The 18715-nt window shown below is 48.8% G+C and overlaps 1 protein-coding gene across 1 annotated transcript; it reads right to left on the bottom strand.

Moving 5' to 3' along the window:
- Window positions 1-811: 811 nt before the first annotated feature.
- Window positions 812-8231, bottom strand: HMGN5 (high mobility group nucleosome binding domain 5). Its single transcript, XM_032196508.1, has 6 exons — window positions 7998-8231; window positions 6976-7005; window positions 6534-6563; window positions 5543-5593; window positions 2789-2932; window positions 812-1506 (listed from the first exon to the last, which is right to left on the bottom strand). Exons 1-6 carry the CDS (start codon window positions 8010-8012, stop codon window positions 1459-1461), a joined length of 318 nt encoding a protein of 105 aa, XP_032052399.1. The 5' UTR covers window positions 8013-8231; the 3' UTR covers window positions 812-1458.
- Between the last annotated feature and the right edge of the window lie 10484 nt (window positions 8232-18715).

The raw sequence follows: 18715 nt of genomic DNA, 5'->3' as shown, positions 1-18715 counted from the left end.
ACACGCTGCAGTTGGTCGTTAACGTGGAAAGACTTCATATACAAAGCGGCTTCGAGAGGAAAATGTGAAGTGTCCTTGAAAAACTTGCAGAGAATAGCTGCAGCAACCGAAATAAGATCAGGTACAACCCGTAGGAAAGCCCAGTTTGTACTGCCCAGTCCAGCTGCCGTTTCCCAGTACAAGCCCGTGGCAATGGAAACCACTTTGCACACACATCACCGTGCTAGGGGAAGCTAACCGAGTCCAGGAGAACGTTTTGCAAGTAATACATTTTTAAAGAAGAGAACTATAAACAAAAGTTATGTAAGTATGCACTTGAACAAGTGCTGGGAACGTTTCAACATCATAGCACGAAACTATTTTGTACTCCGAAGGTTTGCTGGCCGTGCAGCAGCCCCTGCTCTTCTGCACTGTTTCCAGGAGGCAGGAACCCACTAAAATCCTAACCAACAGGCAGGGGAACGTAAAGGAGACAACACCCTTCGGAATTTATAGCACTGACAGAGCTTAAGGCACACGGGACAACAGCAATATCTCCTTTTCACTCGAGCGTGCAACAGTTTTACAAGGTAAGCCTTCACCTGGAGCTCCCAAGGGGCGTTAAGTCAGCGTGCTTCAAATGGGATTGCCTGTTCCCATCCCAGCTGCGGGGAGGCTGCCCCATGAACTCCTTTCTGTTTACACCCCTGCACAGGGGCGCACGCACGGAGCGCTTTTAGCTGCAGAGGTTCCTTCAGCCTCAGGCCCTCTCCTCCTGCACCTCTCCGGGAGGCTGGCGGCTCTCCAGCAGCACAAGCAACAAACCACAATCAGCTTTTGAGGAGTCTTTTTTATTAAGATAAATCCAGCAAAATTCCTAACAGTGGGTACATACAACCAACCTGCCCTTCTAAAAGAAATGTTTGTATTTCATTTAAAAACATGATTACACTTTTATTTATTTTATTTTCTTTTTTTCAAAACTGACAAAATAAAATTACATTTGGGAAACAACAGATTTCCAGCTCTTAGGTTTTTTCATGAAAATAGCTCACCTTCTTTATAAAAGCAACCCACAGAACCACTGGAATGTTTAACACAGTTATTTGTTTTGAGACCTCCCCACTTTAAGAAACCATACAACACATACAAGGGTAAAATTAAAATCTGAAGTCTGTAAGCATGACTTACACAAAAAGGGACACACTGACAGAAGTCAAAAGCTACCACCACTTATTCTTTCCATGTACCATACAAACTATTACAATCACAAAATTTAAAAACAATGATTTTTTTTTTGTTTTCCTTTGTTTGTTAGGGATTTAATTCCCAAGTAACCGAGATGAAGATGTTCCATAATTAAATTCATGCTAAAAAAACCTGCATTTATAAAATAGTTGATAAAAATATTCCTCTCTGTTAACAATACAGCATGGAGGTACGGATACCAAATGATGGAGATATAGGGCAGGGTTAACATTACTCGGACTTGGCTTCCTTATCATCAGATGCTTCAGCAGCTGGTGCCTATAAAAGTGTTTGGGAAGAATAAAAATATTATTTGTAACGCTAATCGGATTCCGTTCTAACAAGCATCAAAGAGAGACTAGTTTGTTAGTACACACACGGACAACACTTGGTGTAGATAGACAAGAATGCACGGCTACTACCGAAAACACCAACACAACACTACGTTGGCTGATGGTAAGTCTAAAAATTGAAACGCAGGAGGGCATTATTTGGTGATGGAATTAATATTGGAGCGTTAAGTGAATCCAAAGAGGCAGGAATTTGGAATGTGTTTAAGATAAGGATCGATCGTATGCTAGGGAAAGGTCACGTCCTCATCTCCGTACGTCACAAGGAAGCGTAAGAATCATACATGAAATCACGATACTCGTCCAAGCTGCAGGGAAGGTGGTGCTCCCCTGTTTGCTATCAAAATGCCTGCTCTTAGTCAACACTTTGAAATTGCAAAGCTCCTACCAAAGATCTTTTCAAGTACAACAGCCCCACGTTAATTTTGAGCAGAGAAGATTGTGAGTTAGTCTGAAGAAGGAAAGACTGAACAACCCATTGACTGCACAGCGATACTCAACAGACACACGAAGAGATCACTGCAAATCGAAAGCGACAGAGTACACAAGAGGCTATTCCACGCCTACAGGTAGCAAATGTTGCACTTCTACTATCAGCAAGAAAATTTCTAGGAAAAAGCCATCGGGAGCCGACTGAAGCTTGCAGCTAGTCCTAGCAAACGGCAGCTTAGGTAAGTAGCTGAGACAGTAAGAACCTGTAAGAAAGAGGCTTGCAGATCAAGAGACAAGACCACGTTTTGCTTTGCAGAACTCTTGCGGAATTGTTCTGATGCGAAGAATTGTTTTAAAGGATTGTGTAAAACTTAAAACCAGATTTCTGGCACAGTACCAACCCGTGCTGAGCAGAAGAGGCAATCCAGCAGTCCAGAGAGGATAGGCAAAGGCAGCTCAGGGTTGGATCGCAATCCTTCTGAGCTCTATTGTTCCCCAACCATTCTGCATTGCTCTTGTGCCAACACAGAGCGGGACACTAGGGAAGCACAGACCACCTGTGGAAGGGCTCTGCCCCAGAGCAGGACTGAGGTGGAAGGAGAACGCTATTCTTTCAGGCTCTCCCTGGGAGTCGCCCCGTGCAGACACTGCAGCTGGTCTGTCTTAACAGGACGGCAGTGAAACACGCCACCTTGACAGGGAGGCCCCAATCATTAGCTCCTGCAGACGTATTAGCAATACATCTGTGTTTATTCCCATGTTTACTGTAGCTAAGGTACCTCGTTAGTTTTGGTATCTCCATTTTCAGAGTGGTTTTCTTCTTTAGCATCCTCTTGTTTAGTTTCATCTTTGCCTTTGGCTCCTTTCTTCCCTTTTGTTGCTGCCTTTTTGTCCTCCTTTTTATCATTTGCTGCCTTTTCTTTCTGTTAAGAAAACAGACCACGATATGGTAAACGCTGATTTCCACCCCGGACGCCTGCGTTCGCACATTCTCAACTCCAAAGATGAGATCAAAGTTTCCAGGGAGAAGAGTTTCCCTTCCGCTGTGCCCCGAACGTGCTACTGGGAAACGCGTAACATAAAAGCAGTCATGGCTGGGGTTAAAAGAATTCCTATTTTAAATAGGCATTCAATTAAATTAGCTAAAAAATGTTGGAGTTGAACTGGCCTGTACTTCTGCTGCGCTGCTGAAAGGCATACCAAAGAACAAAAAGAACATGTGCAACTAGTGGGAATGCCAGAATACTTCAGATGTGCCATTGAGGCCTATTTAGAAAACTGTAACAAAGCTGCAGTCAAAGCACTTTCCCCCTTGCCTGCCCGAAATACTCTTTGCTGTAACGAACCGTTTGTGTGATGCTCAAGCTGGGGGCCCACCGGCATCACTTCAGGAACAACGGGCACCTTGCAGTTATTGATTAACCGCAGCTTCTTGTCAGGATGATCAGGGTAAATCACAACAAAATTTGATGCTGCAGCTTCTGCAGTAACAGTTTCCTACACAGCAAGGTCAGAGCCTGACCCCAGACCAGCGACAAGCAAAACTCTCATGAGTTTGGCTTGCAAGGACCAGCCTCCTGCTGCCAGTAACCACGTTAAGCAAAGCAGCTCAGCTCCTTGGTTAACACGGTTACAGCAACAGAACAGTGACTACCTGCTAAACGACCACCTGAAGTGAAAATCACCAGATAATTGCTGAATAGAGACGTTCATCTGCTCAGCAGATGGGGTTGTCTTAGCGGCTCTCAGTTCTAAGGAGCACGCTTGCTTGTTTCAGCCCCTACCTTACCGGAGCACAAAATTAATTCGCATTAAAAACGAGTTTGCTCAGGGCAAACACAGACAGCAAGGGGCAAAGTCACCCGGTTATTCAGTAACGCTGATGATTAAAAACTCACCAAAATGAACAGCCAGTCGTGCAGTAACGCAGAAGGCTGAGGCAGGAGGCTCGCAGCACCACGTGGGGCTGGGTCTGTCTCCTCTCCAGCCTCCCAGTCCCTGCTCTGACCTCCCCGAGGGACTCAACCCACCTGGGACAGCAGCACAGCGGTGTCAGCAGTCCCTTCCCCGCACTGTGCCTGCTCTCCCCCAGCTTCTCCTCCTTCCTGGGGACTGACTTAGGAGAGAAAGGCAGTGCCTCTTTGTGAGAGCATCACCAAACAGAGGGCTCTCCCAACCTAAGCCATGAAGGATTTTTAAGGGCTCGGGGTTGGTTGAGGAAGGGTCTCTTTTCCCTCACCCATTAACAAAAACGCCACTTTTTTACCCTTTTGTTGGTAAAGCCTCTCTCTTAAGGAACGACTTGAGAAGAATCCTCAGAAACTGGCTTCCACGGGAGGGCTCTGCACCAAGACAAAGCATCTCGCACAACACAGCTGAGACCGAGGATCCTGGGATCCTGCACAGCCCCTTTTGCATAGGATTCATCCCAGGTCAGCTAACTTCAGAGAGCTTCCATTCAAATATAAAAAATAAGCTTGAAAAGAATACCAACAGCCTGCATCGTGGGCAACTGCAGCGAGCTCTGCGTGGTCACCAGCAGAGGCTGAAGGCCTGGGGAGCCCGCGGGCAGCTCTGTGGCCCTGGGGCTGCAGGAGCAAGCCCCGGCAGCAGGCTCTCCTCCAGGGGACCAGCCACTAGAGGGAGGCCGGGCCCCAGCGTGCCAGCAGCTCGGCCACAAAAATGCAGAGCACTGGGGCTCCTCGCCTCCCTGCCGCTCCAGAATGGGATCTGGAGCTGGGGCTGCGCGGCCAGAGGTGAAGGACTTGAAAACGTCCAACGGGAACAGGTCAAAAGGAAGGTTTGTTGGTTTGTTTCCTTTCCCGGCAGCAAATTCCTGACGCCACCTGAGTGTTTAGAGATGGATCAAAAACCAAAACACCAAAACCCACCGCAAACTGTGACCCCTGGGAACGTTTGTGTCGGGAAGGGGGCACAGGGAAACACCTCAGGGAGTGCAGAACTGCCCCCTTTTATGCCTCAAGCTGTTGCTCCTAAGCACAAAGGGAACTTTAAATAGTTTTTTGTTTAACTCTCCTGTCAGCCATGCCAATATTTTTGACATTTCCCAAAATATCCAGCTTCAGGGAACGAGTGTGCAGAACTTTGCCTCCAGAGATTAAAATTCGATAAACTGATAACTAACTGGGAGAAGTGCCTTCGAAAGAAAAACACGCTAAGAGACTAATTAAAAGCATGATTTTCAATGCCTTCTCTAATTGAATCTCTGATCTCTGCTCAAAGCATCGTTTTCCCAACAATACCCTGTCTGAAAGGCTTTACAAGGCAGCAGTGAAGCCTCCCCACAACTGATTTAAGATCTGGGGAGTGCCAGTAGGAGTTGCATACCCTCATCTTTACATCTTTCACGTTGTTTTAACTCACATAAGCCAATCTTGAATCTTTAAAGGAAACTATGAAAATCCAAAATGATTAGCCCAAAATGATTAACCCAAAATGTGGACTTTTCTCCCGCATAAACATCTTAAAAAAGAGAACACATGACTTCAGTTCGAGTTCTCTGCAACACTTACCTTAGGTGCTGCCTTTTTGGGCTTTGGCTCCGGTTTAGGCGGAGCAGGTTTCTGTACAAAACACATGCAAGAAACACAGAGTCAGAAGAACCCCATAAACGTTTTAGCACGACATCGGTAACTTTTGAAAGCTTCCAAATATGTTGAGCTGACAGCCTCAGTCACTAGTAGTTAGGAGGCAACATCAGATCAGACAGATCAGTCTGTTTTGCTGTCCAAAGCCACATTTCCTCGTGTATGTTACAGGGGCTATGGCACAGATGCTGACCAGGAGGAGTAACTGGATCACTGCTCGGTCTGATGGTACTGTGAGGGCAAGCATCTGCCAAGAATTAAATGTATTAACATCTGGCCACAACTGTATAAATGAACACACATCTTAGCTTTCACTAAAATTAAATACTTTCTTTTTTAAATAGCAGCAGTTATCTCTTTGGCATTTCCAAGACAGCTTAGGAAGGATTGGGTGCACCAACAGTCTGTTGAAAAGGGTGCCAAGAGCCTCTGCACGTCTGTGAGCGACTCTGGGCTGAATCCTACCGAATGACACAGATTTACACCCTCTAGGTCTCAGTTTACCCAACAGTTGGGCCATCAAAATCAATGGGAAAATTGCAAGTGTAAAGGAAGTGCAGGTAATTTATACAGCTATGAGCAGGCACCTGTAAGGAGAAGGCCCCCAGAGAAGAAATGTATCGTGAAACCAATACTCCTCGACTCTGGGTGCCTAATGCATAGGTCCAGGTTGTGTGTTCACTAACGGGGGAACGAAACGCCTTGTGTAACTCACACGAGGTGCCTCAAAGTGAGCCTGTAACGTGGTGGCGCTCAAGATTTGGAAATGTAAAGTAGAAATTTCACTTTTATATACTGCAATACTCCAACCAGGCCTCTCACAGTACCAGTGGAAAAAAGGTAGTTCCTCTGTAAGTGTCCCCCAGAACTTAACATGCCACGAAATGTAGTATTAAGGGTAAAGAAAGATACTCACAGCGGATAGTCTAGCTGACCTTCTCTTTGGCTGCGTAAAGAAAGACGTGTCACTGCAGTTCAGCGCATGTACCACCACACCAGTAACCCACCATAACCCAGTATATCGACCCCTACAACCCCTAGGATTTATAAACCCACGGCCACGGTGGTGAGGGCTTCCTAAAACCACGTTTTTTTTCAACACCCTCCCAAACGAGGTCTCCCTCCTGCCCCAGAGGGTGCCGTTAGGGCTCTGCCACCCCACCTGGCTCCGGGAGCACCCTGAGACCCCACAGACGGAGCCCTGAGGGGGTTTCTAACGGGTGTGAGGGCACCGGGCAGGGCCAGGCTCAGCCCAGGGCCCCGACCCCACAGCCCTGAGGGGCGGCCATAGGGGGATTGGGGTCTGGGGGCTCGGTGCCTTCTGTGGGACGCCCTGGGAGCGCAGCAGCGGGTCCTACCTCCTCCTTTGCCTCGCCTTCAGCTGGAGCCTGCAAGGGAAGCGAGAGAAGGGGGTGAGGGGGGGTGGTTAAAAGGGGGAGGGTGGTTAAAAGAGGGGGGGGGTTGTGAGGGCTGGAGACCCCCACAGCGAGGGGGGCGGCGCCTGCCTACAACTCCCAGCATGCCTCGCGGGGGGGGGGGGGCGCCGAGCCGACGTCACGGCGTGGCGCGTTTGAAAAGTTCCCGCCAAATTACCTGCCACAGCAAGGTCGGGGCCGGCCGCGCGCAAGGACAATGCCCCCCCCCCCCCCTTCCCCTCAGAGCCCCCCCGCCCCCCTCCTCCTCCTCAGCGCTCTCCTCACGGCCGCGCCTCACGGAGCCCAGCGGGGCTTGGAGGGGCTCGGGGGCAACGGGAGGACCCCCCCCGGGGCCGTGAGGGGAACCCGGGGGTCGGGAGGGAGGCGGGCGGGCGCTGAGGAGGCCCCCGGGTACGGTGGCGGCCCCCGGGGATGGTGGCGGCCGCGCTCGGCGCTTCCCTCCGAGGCCGGTTTCAAATTCTGCGCCGCCTAATGGCCCCAAATCACCATTGCACAACCATCTGGTATGACAAGAAGTGGGAGAGAGGAGGAGGGAAGGGAAGAGAGAGAGAGAGAGAGAGAGAGAGGAGAGAGAGAGAGAGAAAAAAAAAAAAAAAAAAAAAAAAAAGAAGAAGAAGGAGAACAAAGGCAAACGCAGCGCCCGCAGGCACCGCTCGGCACCCGCCGGGGGCTCCGCTCCGCTCCCCGCCGCTCGGCCCCGCCGCCGCCCGCCCGCCTCTGCCTCCGCCACACGGCAGCGGCGGCCGCGATCCAGCATGGAGCCGCCGCGCTGCCCTCCCCCGCCGGGCTCCCCCCCACCCCCCCGGCCCCGCTCCCGGCCCGGCCCCGAGCCGGGACGAGGCCGGCGGCGGGGAGGCGGCGGGGGACGGCCCGGCAGCGCTCCCCCAACGCGGCCGTGCCCCGGCCGGCGCGGCTCAGCCCCCCCCTCCCCTTCGGGCACTTACCTTTCTTTTGGGCATAGTTGCGCCTTAATAGTTGGCGGGGAGCGGGAGGACGGAGGTGGCTGCGGGCAAGCAACGCGCCCGGTGGGGAATAATTAAAAAAAAAAAAATAATAATAATAATAACTGTAAAAAAAAAAAATTATATTGAAAAAAATAAACTGTTGGGAGCACTGCTGCGGAATTGGCCCCCTCCGGGAAGAAGAAGAAGAAGAAGGAAGGAAGAAAAATAATATAAAAAAAAAAAAAAGCACACACAAAAAAAAAAAAACGGGAAAGGAAAAAAAAAAAAAAAAAAAGCAAGGCGCGCGAGGGCCCAAGAGTTAATTGCAGCAGAAACTGAACAAAAAAAAATCCCCCCCTCTTTATTGCAAACAGTCAAAGCCACCAACACGCAACCAAACTGCATGAATGGGGAGCGCCAGATGGGCCCAGCCGCTGACTGACGGGCGCGCCGGCCAATGGGCGCGCGGGATGCGGGCCGGGGGGGCGGGGCCGGGGGGGCGGGGGGCGGGGCCGCGGCCGTAGCGCGAGAGGCGCTGGCAGCCGGGGGCCGGCGGCGCTACGCAGTGCGCGCGGCCCGGCCGCCCTCGGGCGCGCGGGGGAAGGCGGGCGGCGGCCGCGCCGCGCCTGAGGGGAGCGGCGGCGGGCGGCTGGAGGGGGCAGCCCCGGCTCGAGCTCCGCTCCCCCGCCGCTCCCCCGCCGCCCTCCGGCCGCCCCGCGGGCTGGGGAAGAAACTTCCCCGAAAGTTGTTGCAGGCCGCAGGACGACAACATGGCGGCCGCCCCCCTCCTTCCTCACACACACACCACCCCCCCACCCCCCCCCTCCCTCTTTGCCCGCGCACACACCCGCCCGCCGCCGCCGCCGCCTCAGGGGCCAGCCCCGGGAGCCGCCGCCGCCGCCGCCTTTGTCCGCTCGGCCCCCGCCTCATGAGGCCCGCGGGGCGCTGCCCGCAGCCCCGGGGAGGCTCAGGGGGACGGGAAGGCGGCGGCGGCGCTCCCTCGGCCGGCCCCGGGGGTCGCGGAGCTGCAGGGCGCTCCGGGGGGGGGTTGGGAGCCGGGCCTTGGGGTAGGCCCTGAGGGGAAGTCCCCGCGCTTCTGTGGCGCCAGAGCGAGATTTGCCCTTGGTTCTGTCATAACAACGCTAACATCAGGGTTTCTAACGCTTATATTATCACTTTGTTCAGTGAAAACACCAGGCGTGTACTTAAAGCACCTTTAGGACTGCAAACTTCACCTCAGAGACTTGAAGCGGGAGCTGCTGCGCTGAGGCACGGCCTGGCTCCTGGCAGTAGCCAGCTGAACTTTCTGAAAACCTGTTGAACCTCTTCAGAAAGCACAGATTCTGCAATCCTCCCAGATAGCCGGTTACAGCACTTGGCTGTCCTCACCACAAAAAGTTTTTCCCCAGCATCTAAGCTGGTGGTGAATTACATAAACTTCCTTTGCCCGTTGCCTTGCACACATACAGAACAGACAATCTGCATCAATTTACATTAACGTTTTAGATACTTTATCATTTCTCATAAAATTACCACGTCCTTTGTTTAAACTTCATTTTTCTACACTAAGCAAATTCTCACAAGTCTCACGATCTCATAATTCACACCTTCTAAACCTTTTATCATTCTTTGTCTGCTCCAGATTCTTTCCAACCTTGGCTTTTCCTTACATTTACATCCAATAATCAGGTTAATTAGGTAAGCTATCTCTATGGCATTTGCCAACTTTGCGATAGCATCACAACGTTAGCTGAGATCCTTTTTCTGATCCCCTGTATCCCCAGATCCCTCCCAGCGATGCTACTGTCTGAAAAGCTGTGCCCCCTTTTCTTTACGAATTCATAGTGGCTTTTTGATCTGTCACTTTTTAAATCACCTCATTCTCAAGGTCCATACCTGTCCAGAGTTTTTCTCCATGGACCTTGGAGTTACGCTGAACAATTTTCCATTGAGGTTCACCTTCCTCTCCCTCCAGTCAACGGAGAGCCTTCAAACTCCACGACTATTTTTGTAGATACACACCAATTATTCAAAAACTTATTTGGCTGGCCTCCTAAACACTCTGGAGTGCATTTTCCAGACACCGCCAACCTCAGTGTAACCACAAAGCCAAATCCAATTTAGCACATTTTTCCCTGCTGCTATGTGTTGCTGTCACCTTCCTAAAAAGGGTGGTTTGAGAACCAGGTTACAGTTCGCTTGAAGGCTGAAGCAACTAAGACAGTTTTTTGGTTGTGTGGGGTTTGGGGTCTTTTTTTTTTTCTTTTTTTTTTTGGTGCCTTCCTCTTCTGTCAGCAATAAGTGCGGTTTTCTTTTGTTTTGCTCCTACTTTCAGTGTGTATATATAAAGCAAGTTCCTTCTCTGTTCCTTCGTCACTGTAACTAATTTGGGACCTTTGCCTCCCTTTTTGTTCCCCCATGCCTGTGCTATTCCATGACAGCAGTTCTGAACTGTGTGCTTTTTTCCACTTTTTGCACAATTTAGAAAGACTGAGTATTTATCTTTAAAGCTGCCATTAGGGCTTCATTATTCTCCTGCTCATCTTTATGTTGGTTTTTAATACACCTCCTATCGGCCTGCCACGTGAGGATGGTTTGTTGTTCTGCTGATGTGTTTCTTTCAGTAACTACTCACTCTCTTCTTTCCAATCATGTCAACTTTGTATTTTCAGCCATTCTCTTTTATTAATCGAGATTTTAAATAGTGTTTCCACTAGTTTTCTCCATCCTCTGAGCTAAAAATTGTCAAAAACGCACTTTATCAGCCCTTGGTCTTCTTTCAAGAATCCGTGTCCAGTAATAGAAGTTCTCCACTGCTAACAAGATTTATGCTTCAGTTGCTTTTTGTCAGTCGCCTTGAGAAGTTTCACCTGGCTCCCTGTAGCTATTATTTCCTTCTTTCCATATTCTGTGAAATGTCTTTGTACAATTGTGGGAGAGGAGCAGGAATTCACTGAAGAGTCTGTCAGCCGAGGAGAACAACTTGCATGACAGCAGTTTGGTTGAAAGCTGGGGTCAAAGTGGGCGCTGGGGAGTAAGCACAGATATAAAATTCTCAAGGAATTTTGCATTGCAAGTGCTTTGCCTTCTCCACCTTTATATTTTTACAAAGAGTAAACTACAAATCAGCAGTTAGAAGGTCACTTCCCTCTCAACAGGTAGGATAAACCGTGGCAAGATATTGTGACACTGAGGGTGTAGATGGCTGTTATTGTGCAGGCCTATAGAAAATTACAGAGCTGGCTATACCAACGGATACTGTAAACACCCTCCCTTCAGGCCAAGTGGAAGGAGTAATTAAATGTTCCTTTATGTAACTGGAAAGAATAGGAAGTCACCTGTCAAATAAATGGGCCATGGCTGGCTGAATTCTCTTCCAAGTGGCAGCAGTAGCTGTGTGTTTAGCTGTGATCATCACCAAGCAGCAGGTAAGAGAAGCGCTGGCGTGCTCGGGCACGCACAGAGGACCTTGAGTCTGTGCTGGTCACCTTCCTCACAGCAGGCCGTGGTTCCACGGGCGTGAATGCAGCAGCAGAGATCTGAACCAGACAGGGAACAGGCTCCCTGGCATTAATCCCAGCACACAGCACGGAGCTTACGTTGGCTTTAAGACTGTGTAGTAGCTTTATGTTGGCTCTGGAAAGACAAAAAGGATTTGATAAGACACGTCAGAAAGCCATGCAGTGATGCAGCTAACCTGGCATACAGGTCGCCAGTACAGAGTCAGCCAGTTAAAGCCTTCTGACAAATTAGATCCAGGAGGGTAATTTCCTCTGGATCATTGACTTGTACCGTGTGACCCCTTTCTGGCATTTTTGCTACAACTGGTAGTTTTGATTCGGTGCAAAAAGGCCTGAGCCCGAATTTATGTTACATCGCTGGCCTATGTCAAGAGTAAATCAAAGCAACAAACCAGAAATTAATCTGCTACTGCTTCCATGAGAAATCTTCATGCTACAGTTTGAATCCTGCAGAGCTATTTGAACCAGGCTGTTGACTCACAGAGGTAAAAACATTCCATCTGCAAACAGAAACATACCGTGCCTGTGTCAAAACAAAACTACCCAGCACTGCCAGCGCCCTGAACAAGCAGGCAGCTGCCCACACTGAACTTCTAGAGCAGTACTCGAATGCTGACTAATTTTTAGAGTTTGTAATTTTGGGAAATTACAGACAACCGAAGTGCAAGAAAATAGTTTCGGACTGAAACTATCACAGCTCGGCCCAGTTTTTGCCCCTTGATCTTTGCAAAATCAGGCAACCCAACTTGATGCCAGCGTGGTGTGACTGCTGTTTGTTGCGTTTATTACTCAATCATCTCGGGGACCTACATCTCTCCAACATCCTCCAAGGTGCTGTTGACCAACTCGTGAAAGTTTTCAGGCTGTTTGCTGGCTCACAGGATCTCATGTACATTTCCCAGCTGTTGCCCAAGGCAGGAATTTCCTGCAGAGAGGAGGAGAGCCTCTTCCTGATACCAGAGGAGACCTCTAATACTTGACGAATGTTTTCCTAGGTCGTGTTTTTGCACTGATGCAGATTAAGATATTTCTGAACAGAGGCAAAATCCACCAGCATTGCTCCTGGTTGATTGATTTCCAGCCTTCCCCCAACAGGCAGTTAGATAGTTTGTCACTCCTTTGAGCTCACGCCATGTGAGTTTTGAATGCCAGGAGATTCATTCCCACCACGGATCCCTGTATTCTTGCAGCTCTCATGGTCGTGCTGCTCAGACCTGAGGCATTTTATTCCAACTCCTTTGTGCAAAGACTTGCTCTTACCGAAGGTGCAGTGATTATGCCATTGTGCAGCACCAGGAGCTCTGGAAGCAGAAAGGTGCAGGAGATGCGTTTGCGTGCTGATGGCACAGCAAGGCCGCCTTCACGGCCTGGCTGAAATCTGCCCTGACAGATTTTGTTACCCCAGAAGCGAGCGTGACACAGGCTCTGGACACAAACCTCTCAGCCCCCTCCATCTAATTATGAACAACCCCATCAGCAGGAATTCAGAGGCAGGGGAAATTAGGATTCTCTCTGTGCTCGCAGTTATGGCACATATGGCAAGGAGTCGACGTTAATCCGTGCTCTTCTGTGGCAAAATACCACAGGACACATTTTCATGTTGCGTACCTGGCAGCTCAAGTGTCTGCTGGCCTCACCGTATGTAACTTTTGGGATGAGTGGCTTATTGATCTACAGGAGATGTTTGTGCTTGGTTAATTTTATTGTTTGTCCTGGGTAATTTTATGGTTTGTCCTGGGTAAAAATTGACTTGTGTGTCAAATTCGATATTGATTGCAATGAAACATTTAGTGCTTGTTAATCTGGGAGTGCGAGGGTGTTAACTCTGTTGGTTGGTTAGAATTCCCATTGGTCTATTTGTTCACCTTTACTTCAGGGGAAACCCTTTGGCTTAGCTACAGCTTCCCGCCTAGCTCTCCACCGCAAGCACCAAAGCAAACACAGACTTTTATTAAACATAAACTACAGAGAGGAAGGAATCGCCATGCACTGCAGTCAGGTAAGCTGACTGTCAGCAGCAAGTTTGTCTCTTACTTCTTTCATTCTTCCCATTTTGCTTCTTTAAAGGAAGATGTAATTTGCAAAAAGCAGTCCAAACTGAGACTACTACTAAAAGGAAGCCAGAAAAAGCACAAAGCAAAAATGAGCAGCGTCACCAGCTGATCGGTTGCCAAAGTTGTCTTTTATTTGCCTTTTCCTCCGCAGTTCCCACTGGTGTACGCTGCTGGACAGGTCTGAGGCACGTGACACTTGCCATTGCAGTAACGATTCTCTCCAAAAATACGAAGGTGCATGTGAGAAGATGAAGGCAGCTTTGAAGAGTGGCAAGAATCACGTGGAATTATAAACCTCAAAACCTATTTCCTCAGCTAATACAAGAAAAATGATTGTCAAGTTTGGTGATTTCTCAACAGATAAATAAGTGGAAATGTCTGCTACCCTTACAGCATGGGATCAACTCCACCACCAACCTTACCAGCTGTGAAAAAGACCAGGGAGGCAGCAAGGGTGGGAAACACAGCTGCGGTGGGAAATTTCCCATGGCTGTATGTAGGCCATGTAGCTGTTATGTCTAAGTGTGAATGGTCAGACACCATTAATGACTTCTTCTAGAGCATCTGCTCAGAACAACCACAAAAGGAGAAGCAATGCTGGGTTTGGACAAGGACAGAGTACATACAGGACCTAAGTCATCATTCTCTGAAACAGTGACCGTTGCATACTCCAGGCGCCACTCTGACCAGAGTAACAAAAGCCGAAGAAGCCACCGTTGTTCTTTGTTTCAGAAAGGAGGGCATGGTAGAAGTGAGAAGGCTTCCTGGAAAAAAGCTAGAAGAGGTAGCTAAAAGAGTAAAAGATTTTCACGCAACGTGGAGACCACTGAGAGACTTTGCACTGGAAGCTCGGATCAAATGCGTGTCGTTTGCCAACAAAGCACACAGAAGGATCAAACATGACTGAAAAAATGGGTAAAAAATGAAGCATGGCTAAAAGGCAGGACCTGAGAGGTTACTGGGAGCAAGAAGGCATCCCTCAGAAAGTTTTATTTCTGTTCTAATGAGGAAAATAGAAAAGATCATGAGTGAAATGTAAAAATAGCTACGTAAAAACCTGGGTTTAACACACAACCTGCAAAAAGACTTGAAAAGCTTTACAGTCTCATCAGGTCTGTAGTCTGAGAAACATTGTCTAGAACCAATCTGCTATCAAGGTACACAAGGAATATATAGAAAAGACAAAACTGGAGCAGAAACCCCAAACGAGCTTTTTGCATCTGTGTTTATTGTGGAGGAGGCTGGGGAAGTTCCCAGACAGGAACTCACAAGCTTGTCTGAGGATCTGTCTCGCGCTGAAAGCATCGGTAAGGGTTAGAATAAATCGACAAAGTGAATAATAACAAACTAACCATTGCCAGATGGTTCCTGCAGCACATGCAGAAGTGTGCAAGCCCTCCTTTAAAACCGCTTCCACACACAGCCTTAGGAGGCGGCGAATGCAGCGCAAGTGTTTATAAACAGGTCCTGGGGAGACCCAGCAACTGGGAGGGCTGTGGCCAAGTGAGCAGGGTGAAGGTTTTCAGAGCCACACCACCTTTAGTGCTTGTTTTTTAGCACAAGCCTTTCCAGCAGCCATTTTTACACGCCCTGAACACACGGAGGGCGTTCAGGAGGGAAGGGGGAGGGTGTGTGAATGGACCCTTTGGCCAAAACAGACTCGATCCTAGGAAACTGCAAGCGCTCTGCAGCTGGGAATGTACGGGCTGTCTCCAAGTCTGTAACAACATACGCCACTAGCATGGCAGGCATCGTGCAGTGATTTGAAGCTCCACTTCCTCTTCTTTCAGCTTGCTCTGAACTCACAGCAAGCAGGAACTGCAGGTTCCTCACTGGACAGGCGCAGTGAAGGGAGGATTTAGTGTTCAGAGTACAAAAACATGTTCTGGGCAGTCCATCCCTGAGTCAGGGACGGCCACCAGGCGAGGCTGTTGACAGACTTCTGGATTGTTTTTTTTGCCCTTCAGGGCAAGCTACGTCCTGTGAATGTCCATTTGGATAAACCGGCCTAAAACACCATCCAAAGAGTGCATATTCCTGTTACTCTGGCTGAAGTCTGGGTGGCTGTGGTATGTCCTTCCATGTGTTTCCCCGAAATACTTCAGAGTAACTAAGTGCACTTGAAGAAAACAGCCGGGGCTGGCCAGAGCTAGGGCTGCTGTGGCCATTTGGAGCTGGTGGGATGGTTTGGAGTCATGAGTACACGGAAAATGAGAGACAAAACTCTAAACAAAGCGTTTTGACTGGCCAGCCCCTCCCTGGACGGAGGTCAGCTGCGGGACAGGAGGTTTCAGGGGCACAAGCAGTGGGAATCCCCACCAGGCTGCTGCTGCTGGGCCCTGGCCCTGCTGCTGCACACAGTCGTGTCCCAGCCTGTGCACACAGCAGCACAGGCTGCTTTTTTTTCTCATTATGAGATATAGTGTGCCAAAAAATATCTGCCAGGGCTGTCAGCATTTGTCTTGGCTAAGGCTTGGCACACCTGAGCACAGCGGTTCTGGTTATGCCCACCTTGGCAGACAGTGTGGCGTGAGGGGCACACACCTGTAGGGCGGTGGAAGAGCTGCTGCTGAGGGCCCCATGGCATTTTAGGTCTCCGGAGGGTGATGTGTGATACCTGGGGCCAGCTTGGGGTCATCCAGACATCACCAAACATGATGCCAGCTCACCAAGCATGGTTGGGAGTCGCTCCAAAAGCGCGCTGCAGATCCCAATCTTGGCCCCAGCTCACAGGTCCCCAAAATGGAGGGCTCCTGGAGAGTGGCTCCGTGGGTGCTGAACTGTCAGAGCAATATAATGTTAATTAAAACATGGACTTTGCCTCTACAAACGCTGAACGATCAGGACCATGTAATACGACTCAAAAAATGGCCCCTTCCCCTCCCTCAGCCCGGGGCAGCAGGGGGCGCGCTGCGGCAGCGAGCCGCCTCACGGGGCCCGGCCCAGCCCGCCGCAGGGAGGGCCCGAGGGACCCGAAAAACAAGGAATCTTCCCCAAAAGAGAAGCAGGAGCAGCAGTAGCCCCCCCGGGACTACCCCAGTCCCTTCCAGCAGCGTGCTGGAGCGGGGGGTTTCCAGCCCCAGTAAATGAGGCGCACGCTGGTTGTGCCAGAGGGGGACATTGCTCCTGCGGAGCTGAGGTGAAGTCAGGGGATGTCCTGTGAGTGAGTCACGGCTTGCCTTTGGCTCCATTTTTTGGCTGGCCTGGTTGTCTGCGATGGGAAATGAAGAGCAGATTGCTTAGTGCCTAGCCAGAGTGCTGAGCTGACGTTTCGGCCTGACTGACCCCACGTTCCTCCATTTCAGGAGTTCAGACAAACCGAGAGCATCTTCCCTGGCACTATTACAAGGAAAAGAAGAGCAGGAAAGCTGGCACGTTCTCAGGTTACTTGCCAAAGATTTGCAACTGAATTCTGGATTTATTTCCCTCCGTTGTTGCAAAGAAGCTGTGGAGCATTTGGAGCACACGTGCTTCCTGACCTTTTGCACCAGCGGGATTTTGCAGCTGATTACTGTAATATCTTTCATTGCCAGATTCTACTACATTTGTCTCTCTAAAGGCAGCTTACTTTGCCAACACTCAAAAGCTCCCATCCTTGTCTGCAGTTTAAGAAAAGAGTGAGGTCTTTGCCGTTACCTGCAACATTTTTATCCTAAATGCCCACATGTCTCCTGGATGGCCCATCCATTTGGGCATCCTGCCTCACAGCCGAGGCATTGGGGAGCAATTCCTCATGCTCCTGCTTCCCCCCATACAGCCGGAGGGCTGCCGCTCACTCAGTACAGCTGCTTCGTAATATATCAAGTAACCACAGCAAAACTCAACTGTTAAATCTCCCTTTAAGCAAAAGAGATGGGAATAAAAGATGTAACCTGACAAAATGGCCTTGTACAAGCACATGCTACAGCAAATGAACAAAAGAATCGGGGAGACAACAATTACTGCTATTATATACATACTGTTTTGTTGGCTGCACAAGAACCGTAGGTTTTCCTCTTAGAGGCATAATATCAAATTTATCCATTTTGTTTGAGGTTTTAGTCTACCTTGAGAAGGATAATTAAACACTTCATAGCTGTTAGTGAAAACAAAAATAATACCATGGATTTTACGTGAGCAGCCTGGGAATAGAAAACATGGCACTTTTCTGCCAGTAGAGTAGGAAATTTACTATTATGAGTCAAGAAAACGTAGTCGTTTCAATAATACCCAATTCATGTATTGCTCTTAATGTAATAAATCTTCTTTCATGAAGATAAAATGCCTTTTAAAGTGCACTGTTGAGAGCAATGGTTATGGCATGCTTTTCATAGGGAGAACAGACAGGGAACAGCTCACTCTGGAAGAATTTCAGCTCTGAGATGCTGAAGGGGTGTTGCGAGGAGGAGAGCTGGCCAGCAAGCAGGCGGTCAGCCTGCACAGTGACAGGTAAACACCGTGTTCAAATGAACGCGTCTATCCAGTTCTCCACCTGTGTTTATTTCATTCTGTCTGATAAGCTTCGGTTTCTGCCTCTGCTGCTCCTTGCTATTTATCAGATTACATCCTGACAGCGAGAATCGTGCTTCAGAGGAGATGGGAATTACCAGTGTACTTCTCAAACGGTCGTGAAGGGAGCTGTACAAACACATCTGAAGAAACATTCCTGGAAGAATTTTAATCTCCTGGACTTAGATCTATTTGTTTTTAGAAGCACACCAGTTATTTCTATTAAATTTTGAAATTTCCTGAACTGGGGAACTTTTATGGTGTACCATCATCCTAAATAAATATTTTGGCTCATTATGTTTTCAGAACATGCATAAATCTCATGAGACTCTCAAAGACTCAGATAAGCATCATAAGCAATACCAGAATTAGGGATGTCATTTTCAAAATAGCTCTCTTACTATTGAGAAATTAATAAAAGAAATATGGGAGATTTAATTCAATAGACTTTCTAATTCAACGGTCTTTTTTTAGAAAATCATGTTGTATTACTTTGTTTGGAAAAAACACTTCAGAAATACCTTCCTCCTTTTTGCCAAGAGCACAAAACCACACTTTTATCTTAGCTGGTAGATGGTAACATTTCAGCTTGCTGTGTCTATTTTAAGTATTTTCCATTTTCTGTGATTTTGATATCAGAACATATAATAAAGCG

This window comes from Aythya fuligula, chromosome 13 (assembly GCF_009819795.1).
Source record: "Aythya fuligula isolate bAytFul2 chromosome 13, bAytFul2.pri, whole genome shotgun sequence".
NCBI lineage: Eukaryota > Metazoa > Chordata > Aves > Anseriformes > Anatidae > Aythya > Aythya fuligula.
This window is presented reverse-complemented; position numbering and strand designations above follow the sequence as displayed.